This window comes from Engystomops pustulosus, chromosome 6, assembly GCF_040894005.1.
Source record: "Engystomops pustulosus chromosome 6, aEngPut4.maternal, whole genome shotgun sequence".
Taxonomy (NCBI): domain Eukaryota; kingdom Metazoa; phylum Chordata; class Amphibia; order Anura; family Leptodactylidae; genus Engystomops; species Engystomops pustulosus.
In genome coordinates this window covers 35,141,960-35,162,008 of record NC_092416.1, presented here as the reverse complement: position 1 = coordinate 35,162,008, position 20,049 = coordinate 35,141,960, and the positions used below count along the sequence as shown (strand labels likewise).

Here is a 20,049-nt window from a genome sequence, read left to right as displayed (position 1 = left end):
CACCATGACCGAGCCAGGCAGCTGCTGGGTTCAATGGAGAGGCGTAAAGAACGTTCACCCTACTGCACCCGGGCCATAGCATACGTCTGTTTGGATGAGGCCTAAACCAACTATGATTAGTTCTCGTAAAGGGCCCTTTTTCACAACCCGATGAGCTGGAAAGTTCCCAATAATTGAAGACCCTTTCCGCAGTCTGACATGTATGGCTAGCTTCACGCTCCGCCCGGTGTGTTCTCATAATACAGCTCTACGTCAGGCTGTTGTCTCCCGAATAGTCATTGACATCTCTTGTCCACCTTAAACGTGGCTGCCACGTTATCTAAGCAGATGGCTAACAGCCGGATAAATAATAATAATACATGGCATTATTTTAAAAGCAACTCTTACCCATTGAAGGATGGCCCTAGTCATGGTCACAGCAGACCTCCTGGGACATGGGTTTTCTGACTTTGAAGTGTATTTTAACATTTTTAGGTAAAAATTACTATCTATTAAGTTCTTAATAATTATAGTGGTCAGGATTTTATTTTTCCGATACAAAGATCCAAATTCTTCGAGCAGAGATGGGGTCTTGTAGTCATGAAAATGACTTCTCAATTTCTTAATATGTCCTTTTTAATGGCAAATTTTAGTTTAACTTTTTGGATATTAGCTGTTAATACGTCACTTATTTTTAATTGGTGGGAGTCAGGAATCGTGTATTTCCCATGACCTGGACTCGGCATCCACTATAATGACGGGTGTAGCTGGGGGATTTCTGTCCTTTCCTGGAATAATGATGGCAGGGTTGTACAGTTGGAAGGCAATGACTTAACTTTGTTATCATGGCACATAGATCGAATATATAACGTTATATTACTGAGAAATTGATGGCATGCTCTGTCAAGCCCTAAGAGCATCCCAAAGTATAGTGCATAGAGTTTGGAGTACGAGTGAACTCCGTCTCGACCACCCAGGTTTAAGGTCGGCAAGAGATTGGTTGTTATAAAATAGGAACATCACAGCTCCGCCTCCATATCCGCTAGATATCACATGACAGGAAGTGTATCCATCACGATACTCCAGATATGAAGCTTCCAGCATCTTAGCACAAACATGAACTCTTACACGTTTTAGGCGGCCATCATGAAATCCGCCACCATTGTAACTTCGTCTACAGTGTTTGTATTCACCAGTACAGAACCGGTTTCCGTTTTACACTGAATTTTTCCGAATCTCCTGGGCTTCCCACGGCGAGTAAGCGGGGAAGGTTTAGTCAGGTGCCACAAGGCCCTATAAACCTTGGAGATTTTGTATCTTAATCATGACTTGTACAATAAGTTTTTTTTATTTTCCTGCTAGATTTTAGGTTTTTAGAGCTTGCGGGGCATCAGCCCCTCTACATATACGTAAGAAAAACAAACTGGTGTTCTTGTGATCTTTTAGATATCCGTGGCTTTAATACCGACCTGTATAGCAGGTGTCAATATAAGGTAATATATCCGCTGACTTGTATCTACGACTGCCATCCTGTGTATCCCTCCCCATCCCGTTTCCTGCTGCTCTTCCAGAATCTTTTTTTTTTTTTTTTTTCTTTGTTTGTTTTAAAATGAAAGAAAAAAAGGAAACTGTCGTAGTTTTATCAGTGTTATTTAAAAAAAATATATAAAAGGATAAAAAAAAAATGTCCATGTGTGGACAGAACTGAAGGAAGATAATGTACAAGTTACGCTATGGAAACCCGAAACTGTCAGGTCTGAATGTAAAGTGTATATAGGTGTAAAAAAACAAAAAAGAGAGGAGTTTTAAATGTTTTGCTTTTTTTCTATGCACTTTTTTTTTTAATTTAAGTGATTAGTTTACTTAATAAAAATGTCCAGTTTCTTGATGTACAAATGTGTCTGTTTTTTTTTTTTATTTATTTTACTGTCGCTATGTCAGAAGGGTGGAAAATATATATATATATATATATATATATATATATATATATATATATAATGTTTTTTTTTTAATTAAAACAGAATGGGGAAAAATTCCCTGCTGGTACATGCAGGCAAGTCTGAACTAAAAGGACGCACTATAGGTGCCACCATGTCTAACAAATGTAGAATCAAATTTTCTCAGGTGGTGCCAAATAATAACTACAGCTCATCTGAGATAAAAAGCAAGCCCCACCAAATCTGTGTCCATAAAAAAAAATGTATGGAAATGTAAGAAATCAAAAACTATATAAATCTAGTACACTATTCACCAATTGTTAGGGATATATATGGTGTTTGGGGGAAGTTTAAAGAAAGTGTAAATGGTTCATGCCTCAGTGATATATATAGTAAGGCATTTAAGTGGAAACAAGCAATGGTGATTTCTCATTCTCCACAACAGCGCCAACCGAGAGAAGGTCTGCCCCTGGGACAGGAAACCTTGGAATAAAATAAATGCTCCTCCCCAATGGCCTCAGTGGTTGCCTGTCCCACAGGGGATCTGAGCGTAGGAGGTGATCACCTAGAGTGACCATCAGGTGCTGGGGGATTTCAGGGGGGAGGGGCTCGACACTGGAGAGGTCCGGGATCTCGGACTGGTTGTGTCAAGGTCACGGGCTGGGCCTGCATCGGCCAGGGCAGTACTAGCTGAAACGCGTTCCCCCTGTCACTTCCAGTTCTCCAGGTGGCAGGTGTCTGCTGTAATTTTCAGTTCAGGGGCATGTACTTTGGTGTGGCTATTACACCAAGGGTATTTACAAAAATCATGTCAGGTTGCGGCCCCCCTTAGGCAGGGACAAGGGTTGTTTGTTCCATACTTGGATGACTTTCTGCTTGTTGGGGACTCCATATAGGTGGTACAGTCTCAGACCCAGAGGATATGCTGAATTCTGTCACAGTTTGGTGGCTCATAAACCTAGAGAAATAATCTCTGGTTCGTTCCCAACAGGAGATATTTTTGGGCATCCTGTTAGGACCTTTTGCATCGGGAATCTTTCTTCCGCCCAAGAAGGTAGAGAAGATTTTAAAGGCCATCCCTCAGGGTACATCCCCAGTGGGCCTTATGGTAGCAGCCATCCCGGGAGTCGCATGGACTCAATTTCACTCGAGACCCCTACAGTCCTGTAGCCTGTCATTTGCACGGGTCCCCCTGCTCTAGATCAGCACCTGTCAGACTCCAGGGAGGCCCCTCTTTCACTGAGTTGGTGGGAACATCATCAGGGACTAGCAGTCGGACTCCTATGGTTCCAGGAAAGCATATCCATTATGTCCACCGATGCCAGCCCCAAGGGTTGGTGGGCTCACCTTGGAGAGTATTGGAGTATTTCAGCGCACCTGGGATCCAGTCTCCAGGGACAGATCATTCAACTTCAGGGAATTATTGGGCCTTACTGAGGGCCTTACACTCTTCAATCGCAATAATAAAAGGAGCGGACTTGAAGGTCCTCTCGGACAACATGGCAGCAGTTGCATGTCAGATCCTCTCCCTCGCAGAGACCTCTCCTCCTTAGTGGCAGTTCATAACAGAGAGTGGACTTCCTGAGCCACCAGTCACTTAAGTAGGGAGAGTGGGCTTTAGATCCAATAGTGTTTCAGGATGTAGTCAGATTGTGTGGCACTCCAGAGATCAACCTGTTCGCTACTCGGAAGAACAGGAAAGTTCAAAAATTCTACACTTCACATCAGAGACAGACCTTTGGCAGTAGACACATTCTCCCAGAAGTGATATTGGAAGCTGGCGTACACCTTCCCATCTTTGCTTCTAATACCGAAAATGCTAAGGAAGGTCAATAAAGACATGGCCAGGGACCTCTTGATTAGCCCCTATTTGGCCTCGGAGAGCCTGGTTCTCCGCATTAAGGGAACTCTGTGTCGGATCCTTGGGTACTCCCCGAGGTGGGATCAGGGCCCGATAAGACACCCCAGTGTAAAGCATTTGCATCTGTTGTCCTGGCTCCTGAAAGGCTAATTCTTAAACATAAAGGTGTACTGGATGCTGTTATCCCTATGTTACAGAGGAACAGGATTCCTATTATGTATGGGATTTATGCTAGAATATGGAAGACCTTCCCTGAGTTTGCGGAGGGTGCCCTGATAGATTCGGATCAACCAAATCTGCCATTAGTCCTATTGTTTCTGCAGGGTAGGGCTTGGGAAAGGCCTCAGACCAGCCACCTCCTGGACCATAGTTGGCAGAACACCCCTGGGTTAAAAGATTTTTTTAAAGCCGTGACCAGGGGTTGTCCTCCAGGAATCTATCATTGGTCCTTAAGGCTCTGTCGGGTCCCCCTTTGAGCCTCTAGAGATTTCAACTAAGTTCCTGACTATAAAAGTAGTTCTCTGGGTAGTGGTGACCTCTGCCAGATGAGAAGTGGATTTTGCGACTCTGTCCTCTAAGGCCCCGTACCTACAGGTGCTTCCAGACAGACTTATCCTAAGGATTGTCCCAGCATTCCTTCAATCTATCCAAAGAGGTGATTATCCGTCTTAGGATTGTTGTGAAAAGAAACGAAAAAGAGAGGCTTTGCCACAAGCTGGACGGTAGATGTGTGGTAGGGTATCTAGACAGGACTGTTGCCTTCAGTAAGTCTAACAACCTATTTGTCTTGTTTGCTGTAGCCAATAAAGGCACTAAGGCTTCATCATCTACAGTGGCTGCCTGGATAAGGACTGCCATAACGGAGGCCTACAAAGCTCTAGAATAACCTGCATCGGGATATCTGAAAGCCTACTCCACCAGGGCCCTAGCAACATCAAGGGCCAAATAAAAAAAAAATCTCCATCAACCGGATATGCAGGGCCGCTATCTTCTCCACACGTTTTCTAGACATTATAGGGTAGATGTGGTGGATGCTGGTGATTTGGATTTTGGTAAAAAGGTCCTCTTTTCCCTCCCTGAGTGTGTTCTCTGCTATTCTCTCGGTTGGTGATGTCGTGGCGAATGAAAAAACAGTAGTTACTTACCGGTAACGTTTCATGGAGCCACAACAACACCATGTATTTCCACCCGGTTATTCTGTAATGATTGGTGAAGGCTGTAAAAAGGATTAATTAGAGAATTTTATCGTACTAACCAAACATTCCCTTTAAGTCTCTGTAACCACTGAGACCGGTGGGGAGGAGCATTCATTTTATGCTCAGGTTTCCTGTCTCCGGGGCAGACCCTTTCTCGGTTGCTGATGTCAGGGCTCCATAAAACAACCCTACTGGTAAGTAACTACTGTTTTCCTCATCTCAAAGAATTTATTGAAATTGAAGTCGTCAACCCCTCAAAAAATAATACCTCCCAACTTTTGGGCTAGAGAAAAGGGGACAAAAAGTCCCTCCCATTTATCCAAGACCAGGCCCACCCCCAAACATAGTATAAAATTGTCCTTAATGGCCCCCACATAGTATAATCCCCCTTCTTGCGGCCAACCCCCCCCTATAGACCCATTTAATACCCCATAATGCAACTCGGCAAAAACTTTATTGCTTACATTTCCTCGTTCCCCTGCAGTCCTGCTTCTCTTCTGATGCTGAAGCTCCGAGATGACTGAGGGGGCGGGGCCAGGTAGGGGAGGAGTTACCTCCACACATCTCTGCTGTAGAGCAGAGTCAGATGTGCAAAAGCAGCAGTAACGGATCCCGCCCCCTGGTCTCAGATCTGCACTCAAATGTCCCAACTGGACAGCAGCTAAAAATTGGGACTGTCCCGGCGAATCCACAAGTGTTGGGAGCTAAGCAAAAATGTCAGTGTCTCAACTCAATAAATTGTTATGTGACCTTCAGCAGCATTTACATCTTGACAAAGTTTCATGCTGTTCACAAATTAACTAATAGTTTGCTGAGGCATAGAATCCCAATCTTCGCAAAGGGTTACCCTCAGTTCCTGGGGTACAGTTCATATAGATCCCGAGACTCTGTCACCCTGTCCAGACTATGGCTGACGCCTCAACCCCTGCACCCCCTCCCTCACTCACTGTCCAGACTATAGCGGACACTGGCCCCCCAAGATCAGACTATGACTTTTTACTGTATTGTAAAAACTTGCAGCTTGTGTTGTAAAAAACAAAAATTACAATAAAAATGTTTTGATCAAAAAACTTGCAGCTTCAAATTTGAGATTTTTTATTTAATCCCTTTGTGACTGAGGGTCACTGGGGCCCGAAGGTCCAGGTCCATTTTTGACGTTCTGCTATGAGCTTCTTTAAATGATGATATCTTTGGAGAATATGGATTGTGTATGGATGATTAGCAGAACCGGAGATATCCACTCTTAAATTTACAATCAGAAATAGAAAGCTGTACATAAAAATACTTTAAAGGGGTTGGTTACTTAACCTCATGTTTTTGTACTGTGTTAGTGTGTGGAGCAGGATATTAGGTAATTCACCAATATACATCTATTAATAGATCTGCTCCGTGAAGCCTATCTTTTTTTGCGGTGACTGCAGGGTACAGTGAGCACATGTTGTGCTCACAACACCACAGCCGGGCGCCATAGGTGTTTATGTGGTCTTCTGCGGTTTATTAACAGTCTTCTGAATGTGACGTTAATAAAATGAAACCTCTCGTCTTTTATCTCATCAGCCAGACATTCCTGTCCATAAAATGGCCGCAGATGGAGGGACACATGATCTCTAGCTCACTGACATGTGCTCGCACAGCGGAGCAGTCATTCGAGTGAATGCAACCTTACGGGGAGAATCTCCTGTTTTATATGACAAGAAGATTGTGTTTCTAGGTGCCAGGCATCAGGAGATAAAGCCATTTAAAGTAGACCACTGTCATGATGTCTATAAAAGTCCTTAATCACGGGGAATGTGCAAATCTGTCATATGGCAGTCATGAAGGGGTTAAAGTGTTTTATTTGGGTATAAATGGTGATAACTATTTAAGGCTCATTTCGCACTACCGTTCCGTTCGTTTCCTCTATCGAAAAAGTAAAGAATAAAAGGAGCTTGAACCTATCACTTAAAATCCCATTGACATGAATGTAAATTTTAGGTCATCCGTTATGTTCTGTTTATGCAGGGTTTCCGTTATCCATGGGTTTTTTGGACAGAAAAAATGTCGGAGGCTGCAGAACTTTTCCTCCGTTAAAATTTACACTGATGTCAAAGGGATTTTTAACTGATTTGTTAAAGCTTAGTTAAATCTTTATTAAAAAATTTTTTCGACGGAAGGAAGGAACAATAGACGGAATTTAGCCGAACTGGGGCTCCACTTAGCAGGAAATACAATGGGGCTTATTTACTAAGGGTCCCGCGGCCGCATTTTCCTACTTTTTTGGGATCCTGCCGGGGATTGTGTCACACGTGATCAGATTTTGGCGCCAGCTTTCATGCGGCAGAAATGGGGGGGGGGGGGGGGGCGTCGGATTCGGACAAACCCCGGGATTTAACTTTGAATTTGTGTCGCAAGATCAAGCACTTACATGGACCTGATCAGGGAAGTAATAGAAGCAAGTTATCAGGCGCGTGCACGTAGTGAAACGCGGCAGCTGTGCATTGGAGTCGGGGAACACGCAGGGATGGGTAAGTAAATCTGCCCCATTATATATGTGTCCACTGCTGTTATATACACCTATGTTATATCACATATAGCAGTGATCTTATGGTCCCGTGTATCACTGACCTGTGGACACGTGATTGACGGCACATCGCCCAATGCAGGGCTTTCTTCTAATGACCCCATTCTCTACAGCAGCTCCTCCAGGAGAAACAGCTCGGCTGCAGGCCCAGGGGCAGATACAGAAGCAGAGCAAATTCATGTCTTTGGCTCGTGGTTTTTATGTGCAAAATATTTGTTGTTAACCCATTCTATCTTGTTATAACTAAGAGCAGCTATTTACTACCGCAGGCAACGGCGGGTACTACAGCTAGTGAAAAATTAAACACAAGCCACAATGTACAATGACTTTTATTGTTTGTGGGCGAGTTATTACCTTTCTATACATTAGCTGCGTCACCATATTTACAGAGCAGGAGTAACGCCGACCTCACACACAGAGTATTGTAGAACATCACAACTTTCATGATTTTGGCTTGTATTCTTTTAATATAGTCTACAGGTGACTGTTCTGACCAGTACACGAGGGCAGTCACCTCAGACTGTAAGTGTCCTCCTTCATTCCATAGAGTAGGAGTCCATGAATTACACATTCCTCCTGGTGTTGATGAGAAGGTCGCGCTGCAGCCCGGCTTCTTTCGCTCCGGCCGCCCTTCCTGTGGGGGCATCTGTGATCAATGTCAATTTGTTGAATACTCCACGTCCGAAGTAATCGGCCACCACGCTGAACCCGTCATTGGCAAACTTTAACTGCAGAATATAAAAAAAATACTTACTCGTTGAGGGAGTCTTTATCGCACACTCGTCTTCTAGAACATTTTTAATAGGGGGCTGGGCCCTAGATCCGATATATTAGAAGAGGACGGCAATGGTCGAGTCTGTGAACCATTTGTCAGCCACTGTTGTTGTAAGTGCCTGACCCTACATACAAATTCATCCTCAGGCCTTATGTGCACAAACATATATGGCAGCCAAGTGCTAACGGGTCTCTCCATGCCACAAAAGATAGAGCAGGTACAAATTCCTACCCATATTGCGGTGCAGCCATACCCCACCCTTGTGCAGCCGGATGCTACAGAAATTGGAGGGGTGAGGAGGGCTCAAAAGGCTGAAACCGGGCCGGACACTTCCCCCTGTTTGCAGCCGGTTTCTGCACAGGAGGCCTTACAGTGTTGGGCCTTTTGCAAGCCTCAGGGGACGATGCACAAACAGTATTCTCACTTTGGAGAAGAGGTTCCTTGTTCTGCCTCTGTATGGTGGGAGATTCTGGAAAGGTTATAGGAGAGAGGGTAAAGTACTGACCTGGTGTTGGAAGTGGTCATACAGGTCCTTCTTCTCCTCCTGAGCCCTGATCATATCCAGGACCTGGCGGTTCTCTGGCAGGCAGGTGGGGCAGTCAGAGTCGCTCTCCGCGTAGCTCTCAAAGCAGTGTTGGTGGAAGGAGTGACCACACAAGAAGTGGACAGACGGCAGCTCCAGGGCGCTGCTGCAGATGCTACACTTAGTCTTCTGGAAGATTTTTGGGCTTATGTGCGGAAAAACAGACACGTATACAAAAGTCAGCTATGGAAAAAGCTGGCATTCTGAAAGAAATTTTCCAAATATTTAGTAATATTGTTAATATTGTAAGAAGAAAAAAAAGTTGTAAATACTCTTAGTGGTAATAATGTTTCTTCGAGCCACAGCAGCACCACCCGAAATACCCGGAGCTATTGTGGTGAAGGAGAAATGTTAAATTATGCTGCAGATCCTTACAGTTCAGTACAGCCAGGGACAGCAGAGAAAGCCGTCGTATGGCGAATCCACGTGACTCAATGAAATTATTGCTGAATGTAAAAAGCCCTAAAAAAAACTAATTAATACCAAGTATACAGACAGCTGTGGATAAGCCATTATTTTAGTCATAAAAACAAATTTGATGTATGCGTTAAAAACACTTAGACAATATGTGTACACATATCCAGGACGTGCAACAATAAACATCTATACTCTCCTCTTCTAGGCCTAAATGTCGGGCCAACAAACAGGGTGCAATGAGATCATAATCCAGTAGGGAAGCCAACATCGTGTGGCAAGACAAGTGGGGACAGTAGCCGCCCCTCCTCCAGCACCGGACCTTGCTGATATTACCCAAATTTTTTTATCCATGGGGGAGGGTGTTATTTACCGAATTTAGATTCGTATCACATTGCATCCTGTTCACACGTGCGTCTCTGATGGGCCGATATTTTGGTTCTAGAAGAGTGGAGTATTGATATTTGCTTATTGTAGCATGTCCTGGATATGTGCACACTTATTGTGAAGTTTTATGAGTTTTTAATGCATACTTAATAAAATTTGTGAGTTTTATGACTAAAACAGCGCCTTATCTACACCTATCCTTGCATAGTTGGTATCAATGAATTAAAGTGACTGCCACCCCCTCGCCGTTACCATATGTGCAGATACAAGATACATTGCCTGAATCGGTTTGTGTCCAGGGCACGTACATCAGATGTGGGAGAATCAGGTGAACGAGGTACAAGTTTTTTGGCTCTGAACCATATACCCACAAAAGAAGGAAAACCAGCACCTACAGGCTGCATTCACATGTGATGCCAAAACGGGTGCGCCAAAAAGCGTGCATAAGAATGCATGCGTTTTTAAATATTACAATGCATTTGGCTACTCTGGAAGTGTTTTTCTTCATTGCTGTAAGGGTAAACAGCTGTGATGCATGTGTTTTGATCTATAACGACACGTGTAAATACACCCACAGGGTGTCTGGGGTCGGCTGAGACAAAGCTCCTGTCGCATGATTGGTTCAGACTATGGTTCTCTCCCCCTGTAGTTCTGTTTCTGAAAATTGGCTGCTGTTACATGGCTAAAAAAACACTTGTCAATCAAGTTCAATGAAGGGAAGGCATTGGATGAGAAAGGGATTTAGGGGAAACTATTCTATATAACATAACCATCAATGTTATTTAGGTGAAAAAAGGCATCTAGACCCTTCTTGAAGCGCTCTGCTGTCCCTGCTGTGACCAGCGCCTGAGCACAGCTATTCCACAGATCGACAGTTCTGTGAAAATCTTGCCAGAAAGTCGCCAAGGATTATCAATTAAAGAATACTAAACCACCCATGATTACAGGATGGACATCAGGTCAATTCTGCACATCTACTAAAGGGATGTGCTGTGAGTCTCAGTACAGACCTACATACCAGTGATTGGATCAGCCTCTCACCTGTTCCGCAGTTCATGGATCTCCTGTCGGATGCGAGCAGTGTCTTCCCTGTACTGGTTCACGGTCCTTTCATCTTTCTCGGACTGCTGGTTCAGCTTCTGCATTTTGTTGATCAGGTAGTCTCTGATGACGGACAAGGTGGCGGTGGAGTTGTGCGCCAAGGTCTGCACCACTGTAGAAGAAGAAAGTGACAATTTATTTAAACTCATTTATTCAAGATGAGGATGAGCCCCTAAAAGATGTCAGAAGTGTTGATGGTCCACAAAGCGATATCTTGAATTGGACACTTGCCTAACAGCGGGGGCATGAGATTTTTGCTCTCAATGTGTCTCAATACTGTGGCGATGTGTTCCTTGCAGTCCTCCTCCTTGCGTGCAAAGTAGCTAAGTGCTTGCTCCCACAAGCAGCTCTCCTGCTCCCCATACTGCTTACAGGCCTCGATCACCTCCTGGTACTGATCATTCTGCATGTGGTAATGCATGATCTGCTGGAAGCTGCCAGGGAAGGGGGACAGTCAGGGACCGCAGACGTGTATTACATAGATACGTGCACGTGTTATCCGGCTCCATACACTCACAGTTTGCCTTGCTCATACAGATACAACACTCCTTTCTGAAAGTTATGCATCTGGCACAGGACGAGAGCTTTATCAAACACGTTCTTGAAGCGTCCGCTCTTCAGGAGAGTCATGGCGTCGTTCTGGAGCTGCTGCTTTGCCTGTTAAGAGAATAATGCACCGTGTATCATACATGCACCTCCATGTCCATCTTCCCTCATTAGCTCCATAACAATGCATTATACTGGTTTCAGCATATACCATATATACCATACACAGGGCGGCCATGGCTTACCTGGGGGTCATTCTCATGTGCCCAGTTCTGCAGACATAACTCCAGTAACGTGTCGTACACTCCTTGAGGGGAATCGCTCTGGACTCTTGTCATATGCTCCAGGAAGGTTTTCAGCTCAGCAGGATTGTTCGCAAATATTGGAATGAACTCTTCAGGATTTGCCTACAAGAAGAGCAGCATTAAGAGATTTCTCTTAATAACTCGAAGGACATGTACCACCAGGATAAAGGATTGTAAACCAAGCACACTGACATACTGGTGAGTGCCCCCTCTGGCAGGATCTGCTCTTTTTTAAGCTTCTTATGCCCTGGTTTTTAAGGAAAAGGGCTTTAAACATCATGCAAATGAGCCTGAGGGGCTCCAGGCGTTAATGGAGCCTGGAGCCCCTCAGGCTCATTTGCATAATGTTTAATTCCATTTTTTTTTAATAACCAGGGCATAAGAAGATAAAAGAGCTCAGAAGCTCAGATAGCAGAAGGGTCCTGCTAATACGAACATTAAAGCAGGTCTTGGCTACTTTACAAGAGAGTAACTTAACCCTCAATTACAAAAACTTGATGATCGAGGAGCCACATTCTCAGGAACACCGTTGACCCACTCGTCAGCCAAAAAACTATTGTTATGTCGCTAGTCAGATCATATTTCCGTGAACCAGCTGTGGCTCCTTTATGCCTCATGTACACGTCCGGGTGGAGGAGGGATGTGCTTCCCTCACTCCTCCCATCTCCATGGAAAGCCAGGCCCACCCCACCGTGACCGGGTGCCATTGAGCTCTATGGGTGCCGTAATACGGCCTCAAATTGCGCAGCTATAGCATGGCTCCCAATATGGTTGTGTGCATGGGGCCTTATTCTAAGGTTTGGTGGAAATCCACCAACTAATCATAGTCATGAAATTTTGCCAAAATCTGCATCACTCTAATGGAGGACTCACCCTGTCCCCTCCGCCAGGCTGGGGGAAGTCCGTGCACAGGTCATTCAGTAGCTGGGTGGTCTCGTTGGGCACATGAGACATGAGTATCTTCCCATAACACTTCATGTTGCTCTCCGCTTGAGGGAAGGGCAGGCGTCCAATGTATTGCAAAGCTTCCTGGAAATTCTATAATTGGGGATGGATGATACAATGTGTAAGGCCATTGATGTAGACCGCAAAGCGCTATTCATGCAGGACTATGACCTAACCTTAATATCTTCCAGCTGGATCTTCAGGTACCACTCGTGATGGGCGTGTTTTTCTGCCAAGTAGAGGGCATGCGAATGGTAACCAGCTTGCCGAAGAACTTTAATTGCTATTTCCACATCAAAATGGACTTCTCCCTCACTGGCCTGTGGGATAAAATTTTAAAATATTCCATGAATATATCTGTAGACTCATCTGTCTCACAATGCCAATGGTATGCAAAAGTATTAGAAAAAATATTGACGCCCATGCTAAACTTGCCTTTATAAACTCTTCTAGGCGGGCGCTGTCCTTCAGCTTGGTATAGCAGTTCAGCAGAAGAGTTGTGTGATCTGCATTGGCTAGAGACTGCAGGTGCAATGCCTGTAGGTACGCTGTTAGGTTGTGAATGCGCTGGGCATCCAGAAATTTACGGATCACATAGGAAGGCTCCAGCTTTCCAATAGTCCTACAGGAGATAACGATTAATTATGGTGGATACCTTCCAAACACCTCACCTGTCCATGGATTGTATCTGGCATTTTAGCTCCGATCTACAAAAGTGAGCAAGACCAAGCTCTGATGCATTATACAAACCTGTGGGCAAGCGGGGCGCGGTTTCTGTTAAAATTCATGCAACGCAAGAGTCTAATGAAAATGATCTGTTGGTGAAATTGTACGATACCGGATGTATTGCTGGATGGCTCCGTCGTGGTCTCCCTTGCTGTACAGATGGTCTCCGTACTGGCGGAAGATCTCAGACAGTCCATCGCTGTCCAGGTGCTGACCCTTGGCCAAAGAGATCGCCATGACATAGAGATTCTTTTTGAAAAGCATCTGAAATGTGCAAGAAAATATTAGAGTGAATTTTCTAAATGCAAAATCAAATTGATGCAAATTCAATAGACTTTGTAACACTGTGTCAGTGATACCAAGATGTAGTAGTGCTGAGGTCAGTGCATGTTGTAGAAAAAGGCAACCAAGCGCTGATGTGATGAGGGGAGATGCTGGTGCAAACGGGTTGGACACTGGTTCTGGTGACAGCAGGTCCAGACAGAAATTTTTAACCTCCCCATTTTACCAAAATTTTCCAATCTGTACCGGCAAGGAAGCTAAATCTTAAGTGGATTATGCATCTACAGACAGACATCTGCGTACCTCTAGCTTGGTCTGTGTGTCCTTCTCATGGAGGGCATGCACCAGTCCGTCCCGTGTCAGGACGTAGAGAGAGCCCCACTCTGCCAGGACGTCCACCACATCATTCATTATGCAGCTGTACGCTATAAGCTTGTTCCCCAGGTCATATATAGTCAGGGTCTGTCTCTCCGGTGCATGGCTATCCACACTGCGTCCAGCAAAATCTGATCTGAAAGCACAAGAAATAGCAAAAGATTAAAATTTTAAAAATCAACAACAAAAAAAAAAAACACAATAGAACAGCGCATGGAGTTTTGAGGTTTACCCTCATACCTTTCTCTTGATACAATGACTAGATATCCGCGATACCAATGGACTATTAGCTTTTGGCCTTCAAATGCAAAGCAGGGGCCCCTCTCGTCTGACTGGTACAGATACACACATTCATTACCGGCCACTACAAACTGCATGTCCTGAGATGGGTCGGTCAAAGCTGAGCAACGCAGACCACAGCCGTGACAATCCAGCTCCATGTAGGGGTAATCCTTCTGACTCAGCTCATAGGCCTAAAAGTAAAGCAAAACCTAAACAATCAGAACCAAGAATAGAAATTTGCCAGTTTGTTTGTTTCAGTGACGATTTATCCCACAACCTATGTCTTCCCATGTAAGGGCAGCATCGCATTAGGACCAATTCAATCACCTATTTGCCAAAAGATCCAGAGACCGTGACCCTCCCCGTCAATGATCCAGAGACCGTGACCCTCCCCGTCAATGATCCAGAGACCGTGACCCTCCCCGTCAATGATCCAGAGACCGTGACCCTCCCCGTCAATGATCCAGAGACCGTGACCCTCCCCGTCAATGATCCAGAGACCGTGACCCTCCCCGTCAATGATCCAGAGACCGTGACCCTCCCCGTCAATGATCCAGAGACCGTGACCCTCCCCGTCAATGATCCAGAGACCGTGACCCTCCCCGTCAATGATCCAGAGACCGTGACCCTCCCCGTCAATGATCCAGAGACCGTGACCCTCCCCGTCAATGATCCAGAGACCGTGACCCTCCCCGTCAATGATCCAGAGACCGTGACCCTCCCCGTCAATGATCCAGAGACCGTGACCCTCCCCGTCAATGATCCAGAGAACGCGACCCTACCCCCCCAGTGATCCAGAGAACGCGACCCTACCCCCCCAGTGATCCAGAGAACGCGACCCTACCCCCCCAGTGATCCAGAGAACGCGACCCTACCCCCCCAGTGATCCAGAGAACGGAACCCCCCCCCCCCCCCCATCAGTGAACCAGGGAATAAGGGTCCTTCTACATCACCCATTAATGAGAATGGGACCCCATTCTCTGTATTACTGGGGGTCCTCGTCATTTTGAGGGTCATAGCCTTCACAACCCGCTGATCACCTTGTTATCCCCCATCATTTGCAAAAAAAAGATAACTACCTAATTTGGAAAAGCCCCTTTAAATGAAGGAAAGAAAACTACATGACACTATCTGACATAAACCAACCACCTACCCGGACACTTTCAGTGGTGACCACAAAGAGATGGGTGGTCTTGCCAGTTTGTCTGAAAGCCATTCCTGTAATTGGATAACTCCCCTCTTGCAGGATCTGCGTCTTACTATGTCGGTCGCGGGTTATATCGCCCTTGGTTAACACGACACTTCCATCCGTGAAACCTTGGTGTAAGAAAACGCAAAGAATTTGATGAAACTCGGAGACGTGAGGACTACAGAAAGGTGAATATATACAGTACAGAGTATAAATAATCCATATACCTACCGATAGCCATAAAGTTGAGGTTTTCGTGAACTGTAATGCAGGATACGACTGTCGGCTTATTACCAGGGATTGCGGGAAAGATCCTTGTGCAGAGCGGGTTTCCTCCATCGCGCTTTTCCAGGTTCCAAACTTTGACCTAAGGAAAAGTGAAGACCTGTTAAAACAAATATGTGGTGAAGGGGGAGTCTGATATGTCCCTGTACATATAGGTGTTGTGATTAATACCAGCGTGTAATACCAGGTACGGCCACTACAGAAAGTTTGGAGCTGCGTCTGATAAACAACGAAATGGACGGGAAGCCTATCAAAACGCCCCTTCCAAGTTTGCAATGGGGGGTCCTTAAAGTGAAGGCCCCACCAGCTCAGTCCCAAACTTACCACGGGATTAACCCCTTCCTCGTCCTCGCCGACAGATACCAGGATATTGTGCTGCTTGAGCTGATGAAGGTGGGTGACGCGCAGTTTATAAGCCTGGAAAGAGGTGAGCTGCAGGGAGCGAGGCAGGAACCAAATCTGCCCGGTCATATCTGATTCTCAGTTAAGGACACAGACAAGAGACTATACTGTCTGCACAGATGGAGCCCCAAGATCTCCTCGTCAGGGCGTGAAGACGACCAGTCCATATACAGGACCAAAACACCTTCAGTGTCCATTACATGCAAGCAACGACTGAAACCTGGAGGGGTTGTGGTTAGGGTGCGACCCCTGGCATCCTAACCCATCACTAGAAAGGAGGTCCTGACCCCCCTTGTCCTCACCATGGGTGTGCAGTCAGGAGAAGGAGGGATGGAGACACTTCCAGAGACACTGGAGACAACTCGCCCAATTCCACTGGTGCAGGGGTAAAGATGAGCATGTCCTGTGCCCTGACATCTAAACCAGCTCAGGAACTGGTAGAGGTTCAAGTTATCATTTACCCCAATATCTGATTGCAATATATCTGATGTTATACAGAGAACAGAACCCCTGCCATTAAAGAGGACCAGATTTTATGCCATTACATTACCAGCCCCCCTCGGGTAAGGTATGAAATGTCCTTTCTAGAATCCCATCTTTTATGTAAAATCTATAAAACCAATTTTTTTTTTAAACTCCTTCAAATTCATTTAAAAACAAGTAGAGAAGAGTCATATTTTACCTGAGATTAGTCAAATTTATAGGCTGCAGGAGTAGTGTCACTTCAGATGCCCCAACTTTCGGTTCTATAGCACCTAGAAACATGCTGCTGTTATTTTCCCCCCTTTTTCCCCTTCAACTGTATTTTTATTGTATTGGTTTTTCCAAAAGGAAAAAACCATAACTGGGGGTGCAGGAAGATCAAGAAGACCTGCGGAAGAGTCTATGGATAGCAGTTACATAAGAATCTCATATATTCACCTATGGATACCTCAAAGATTTTTATAAATCAGAAATACATAATAAAAGCTTCAACAACATGCATTCACAAATGACATCAAACTAGACACGGGGCGAAACACAAGGGGGTTGCAATTTCCGGGAGTATGGGGCAAACATCTGTACCTCATCAATTCTAAGTCAAAGCAGTGGTGGACACATATGAGTCCCACCTTTAAATGACAGCAGCAAAGGTAGAAATACAGGGAGTTACAGGAATAGACAGGAACTAGATGTTAAAATACTCAATCCAAACTGTGTGTTTAACAGCCTGGATCTCAAATTATGTAGCTCACAGAATGAAAAGACCTGAAAGATGAGATTCTTATCTTTATTATGACACCAGCTGCATGTTTCTAGGTGCTACAGACCAAAAAATAGAGATGTCTAAAATGACACTAACCCTGCAGCCTCAAAACTTGACTCATCTCAAGTGAAAAATGACTCTTCTCTTCTGATTTTCACACGACTCTTGAGGTGATTTTGTTTTATCGATAAACGGCGGAAATTTCTCATGAGGGAATTCTAGAAAGAACATTTCATACCCCATCGGAGGGGGCTGGTAGTTTAAGGGGGTAAAGTATAACTCAAATCAGCTCACAGCTGAGGCCAGCGAGTGACGCGCAGCGTCTGTGTAGTGGTCAATGCTGAGGCCAGTGATTGAAGCAGAATAATTGAGTATGTACCACTGCTGCTATTGGTACTCCACCAATTTGTGATCATCCTCTGCTCCTCTGCTCATTATATCAGCCTCCTTATATAATAGTTAAGCCCCCCAAACCTGTCAAGAATTGGAAACGTTTCTGCAATAAATCTGCCCTATGTGAACTGTGTCTTACAGATCCGCCTTGCAATACTAGTAGTCCACCCCAGGGGGCAGCACATGCATCTGATGGAAATAGAGAATTATGTAAATGAATGCATTTACCAAGGGAGTTAGGAAACATAACCCCAGCAGGCAGAGTCGCCAGCGCATGCTGGGAGTTGTAGTTCGACATCTTATTCATAAAAGGATATCTCCAAAGAGCAGGCTGCCCCGGCCGGAGTCGCACACAGTCAGCCCCTGCGGCAGTGTCAGAGGTTTCCCGCTCTCCCCGGGAAGCCGGACTGGCTCTTTCTCAAAGAAAACGAATCTCCTCCACTGTAGATACGCCGCCATTTTCCTGTCTTCTCTACTTGCCCTGTCACATGACATCATAGAAAGCAGAACATGTGACGCGGGGGAGCTGGCAGACTTCCCTCAGCCGGTCGCCACTTCCGCCCTTACTGCTACGCCGCGGCCATCTTTACTATGGGCAAAATGCCCTAATGTACGTAATAACACGGAAATACCCCTTAGAATGAGTATTTTAACAATATAATTTCTTAATATGACATGTTAATAATGTATTATTGCCATGAAATATCTTACTCACTTGATCTTACTCTGACCTTTAGGCTAAGTTCACATCTCTATTGCAGATTTCAATGGAATTAGTAGCAGTTAAGCTGGAGATAAACGTATACCAAACCCATGACAAGAGATAAAATGTTGTCATAGTCCAGAGATGGTTTTGCTTAGGGAGGTGTATAGAGCAGTATTGTTGAATTTTCATTTGGTTTTAAAGGGAACCTGTCATCAGAAATTGGTCTAATAAACCAGTACCAGTTTGTTGCAAGGCAGCTTCACATCTTTGAGATCATGTTTTTTTCATGGTCCAGCCAGTGTGTGGTGGTATTATCCAGAATAATCATTTTTGAACTAAGATGTAAAATGGTTGAATAAAGTCATGGAGGCGGAGAGTTTAGTCCTGAACTCTAGTTCTTTCTACCTCAGAATGCATGACAGTGAAGGGAGCATTCTGAGGCAGGGAGAGCTTGACTTCAGAGTTAAACTCTCCGCCTCCTTGACTTAACCATTTCACATCTCACTTTAAAATTGATTTTCTGGATAATGCCACCACACCAGGTCATGAAAGAAACATTCTTCAAAGGTGTTCAAGCTGCTTCACTACCTACTGACGGGTTCGCTTTAAAAGGCATTACAACATGTAGAGAGTCAAAATGCAGGTGTGAATGCTTACATTAACATCACATTCACATTGCGTTTTGCAAACTTAAAATGCTGTATTGCGTTTCAAAACGCAACAGTGAATGTTCCCTGGGGCATAACTACCCTAAACCAATTTTACAAAAGGGTCTGTAAGAAATAGAGTAATAGAATACGGACCTTAATAAACATCTATTTTCCGATACCTCATTATCCTGGCTTTTAGGGTTTTGGCACATGTGCTGTTCGGGCTGCGTTTGCAAACGCAGACCAAGCCACACCCACCGGGGGCGGCCCGCGGGCCGATCGAATCAGCGTTTCTGTGGAAACGCCTGCGATCGGGAACGAGCCACCGGTGTTTTGCATTAAATTAACAGAACGTGTGCCACCACCCTTAGGGCGCGTTCACACGTTGCGCTTTCGTCGTGTTCATAACGCGACGCTAGCGCACAGGGGGCGGAGTTTGGGGCGATCGCATATGCGTTTCCAGAGAAACGCATGCGATTGGGTTATCAATCGCATGCGTTTCCCAGGAAACGCATATGCGATCGGCCCGAGCCCCGCCCACTGTGCGCTAGCGTCGCGTTATGAACGCAACGAAAGCGCAACGTGTGAACGCGCCCTCAAGCCTGCCCCTGGGATCAACACTTTCATGACTGGGTTTCCAGGCTTATTCAACTAAAATAAGGCCTGTTGCATGTATGGATATTTCTGAGGAAATATCAGAGGTGTATCATAAAGCGTGACCACATGCCATGTATTTCCCATCAATTTTGCTAGCAGCCCATAAAATACAAGATAGGCCGAGCTTAACCACCTGCACCTGGGTTTTCCGTTGCATTATGTTAACCCCTTAACGCCGAAGCCACTTTTCACCTTCCTGACACGGCCCATTTTTTCAAATCTGCCCTGTGTCACTAGAAGTGGTTATAACTTCGGAACGCTTTAACA

At 45.1% G+C, this 20,049-nt stretch overlaps 1 protein-coding gene across 1 annotated transcript; it reads right to left on the bottom strand.

The window, feature by feature from the left end:
• Window positions 1-7,844: 7,844 nt before the first annotated feature.
• On the bottom strand, window positions 7,845-18,250 carry VPS11 (VPS11 core subunit of CORVET and HOPS complexes). Its single transcript, XM_072155674.1, has 16 exons — window positions 18,089-18,250; window positions 16,053-16,203; window positions 15,675-15,810; window positions 15,408-15,571; window positions 14,213-14,445; window positions 13,901-14,108; window positions 13,428-13,579; window positions 13,025-13,211; window positions 12,766-12,909; window positions 12,518-12,682; window positions 11,585-11,746; window positions 11,311-11,450; window positions 11,025-11,227; window positions 10,734-10,905; window positions 8,814-9,036; window positions 7,845-8,261 (listed from the first exon to the last, which is right to left on the bottom strand). Exons 1-16 carry the CDS (start codon window positions 18,226-18,228, stop codon window positions 8,097-8,099), a joined length of 2,745 nt encoding a protein of 914 aa, XP_072011775.1. The 5' UTR covers window positions 18,229-18,250; the 3' UTR covers window positions 7,845-8,096.
• Window positions 18,251-20,049: the final 1,799 nt, after the last annotated feature.

Excerpts from the sequence above, each read along its gene's own strand:
- VPS11 (XM_072155674.1), bottom strand. The coding sequence starts at position 18,228 with ATGGCGGCGTATCTACAGTGGAGGAGATTCGTTTTCTTTGAGAAAGAG. Across the intron at positions 15,572-15,674 it reads CCTCAACTTTATGGCTATCG|GTTTCACGGATGGAAGTGTC; the intron begins GTAGGTATATGG and ends TCTTACACCAAG. Across the intron at positions 14,446-15,407 it reads TCACCACTGAAAGTGTCCGG|GCCTATGAGCTGAGTCAGAA; the intron begins GTAGGTGGTTGG and ends CTTTACTTTTAG.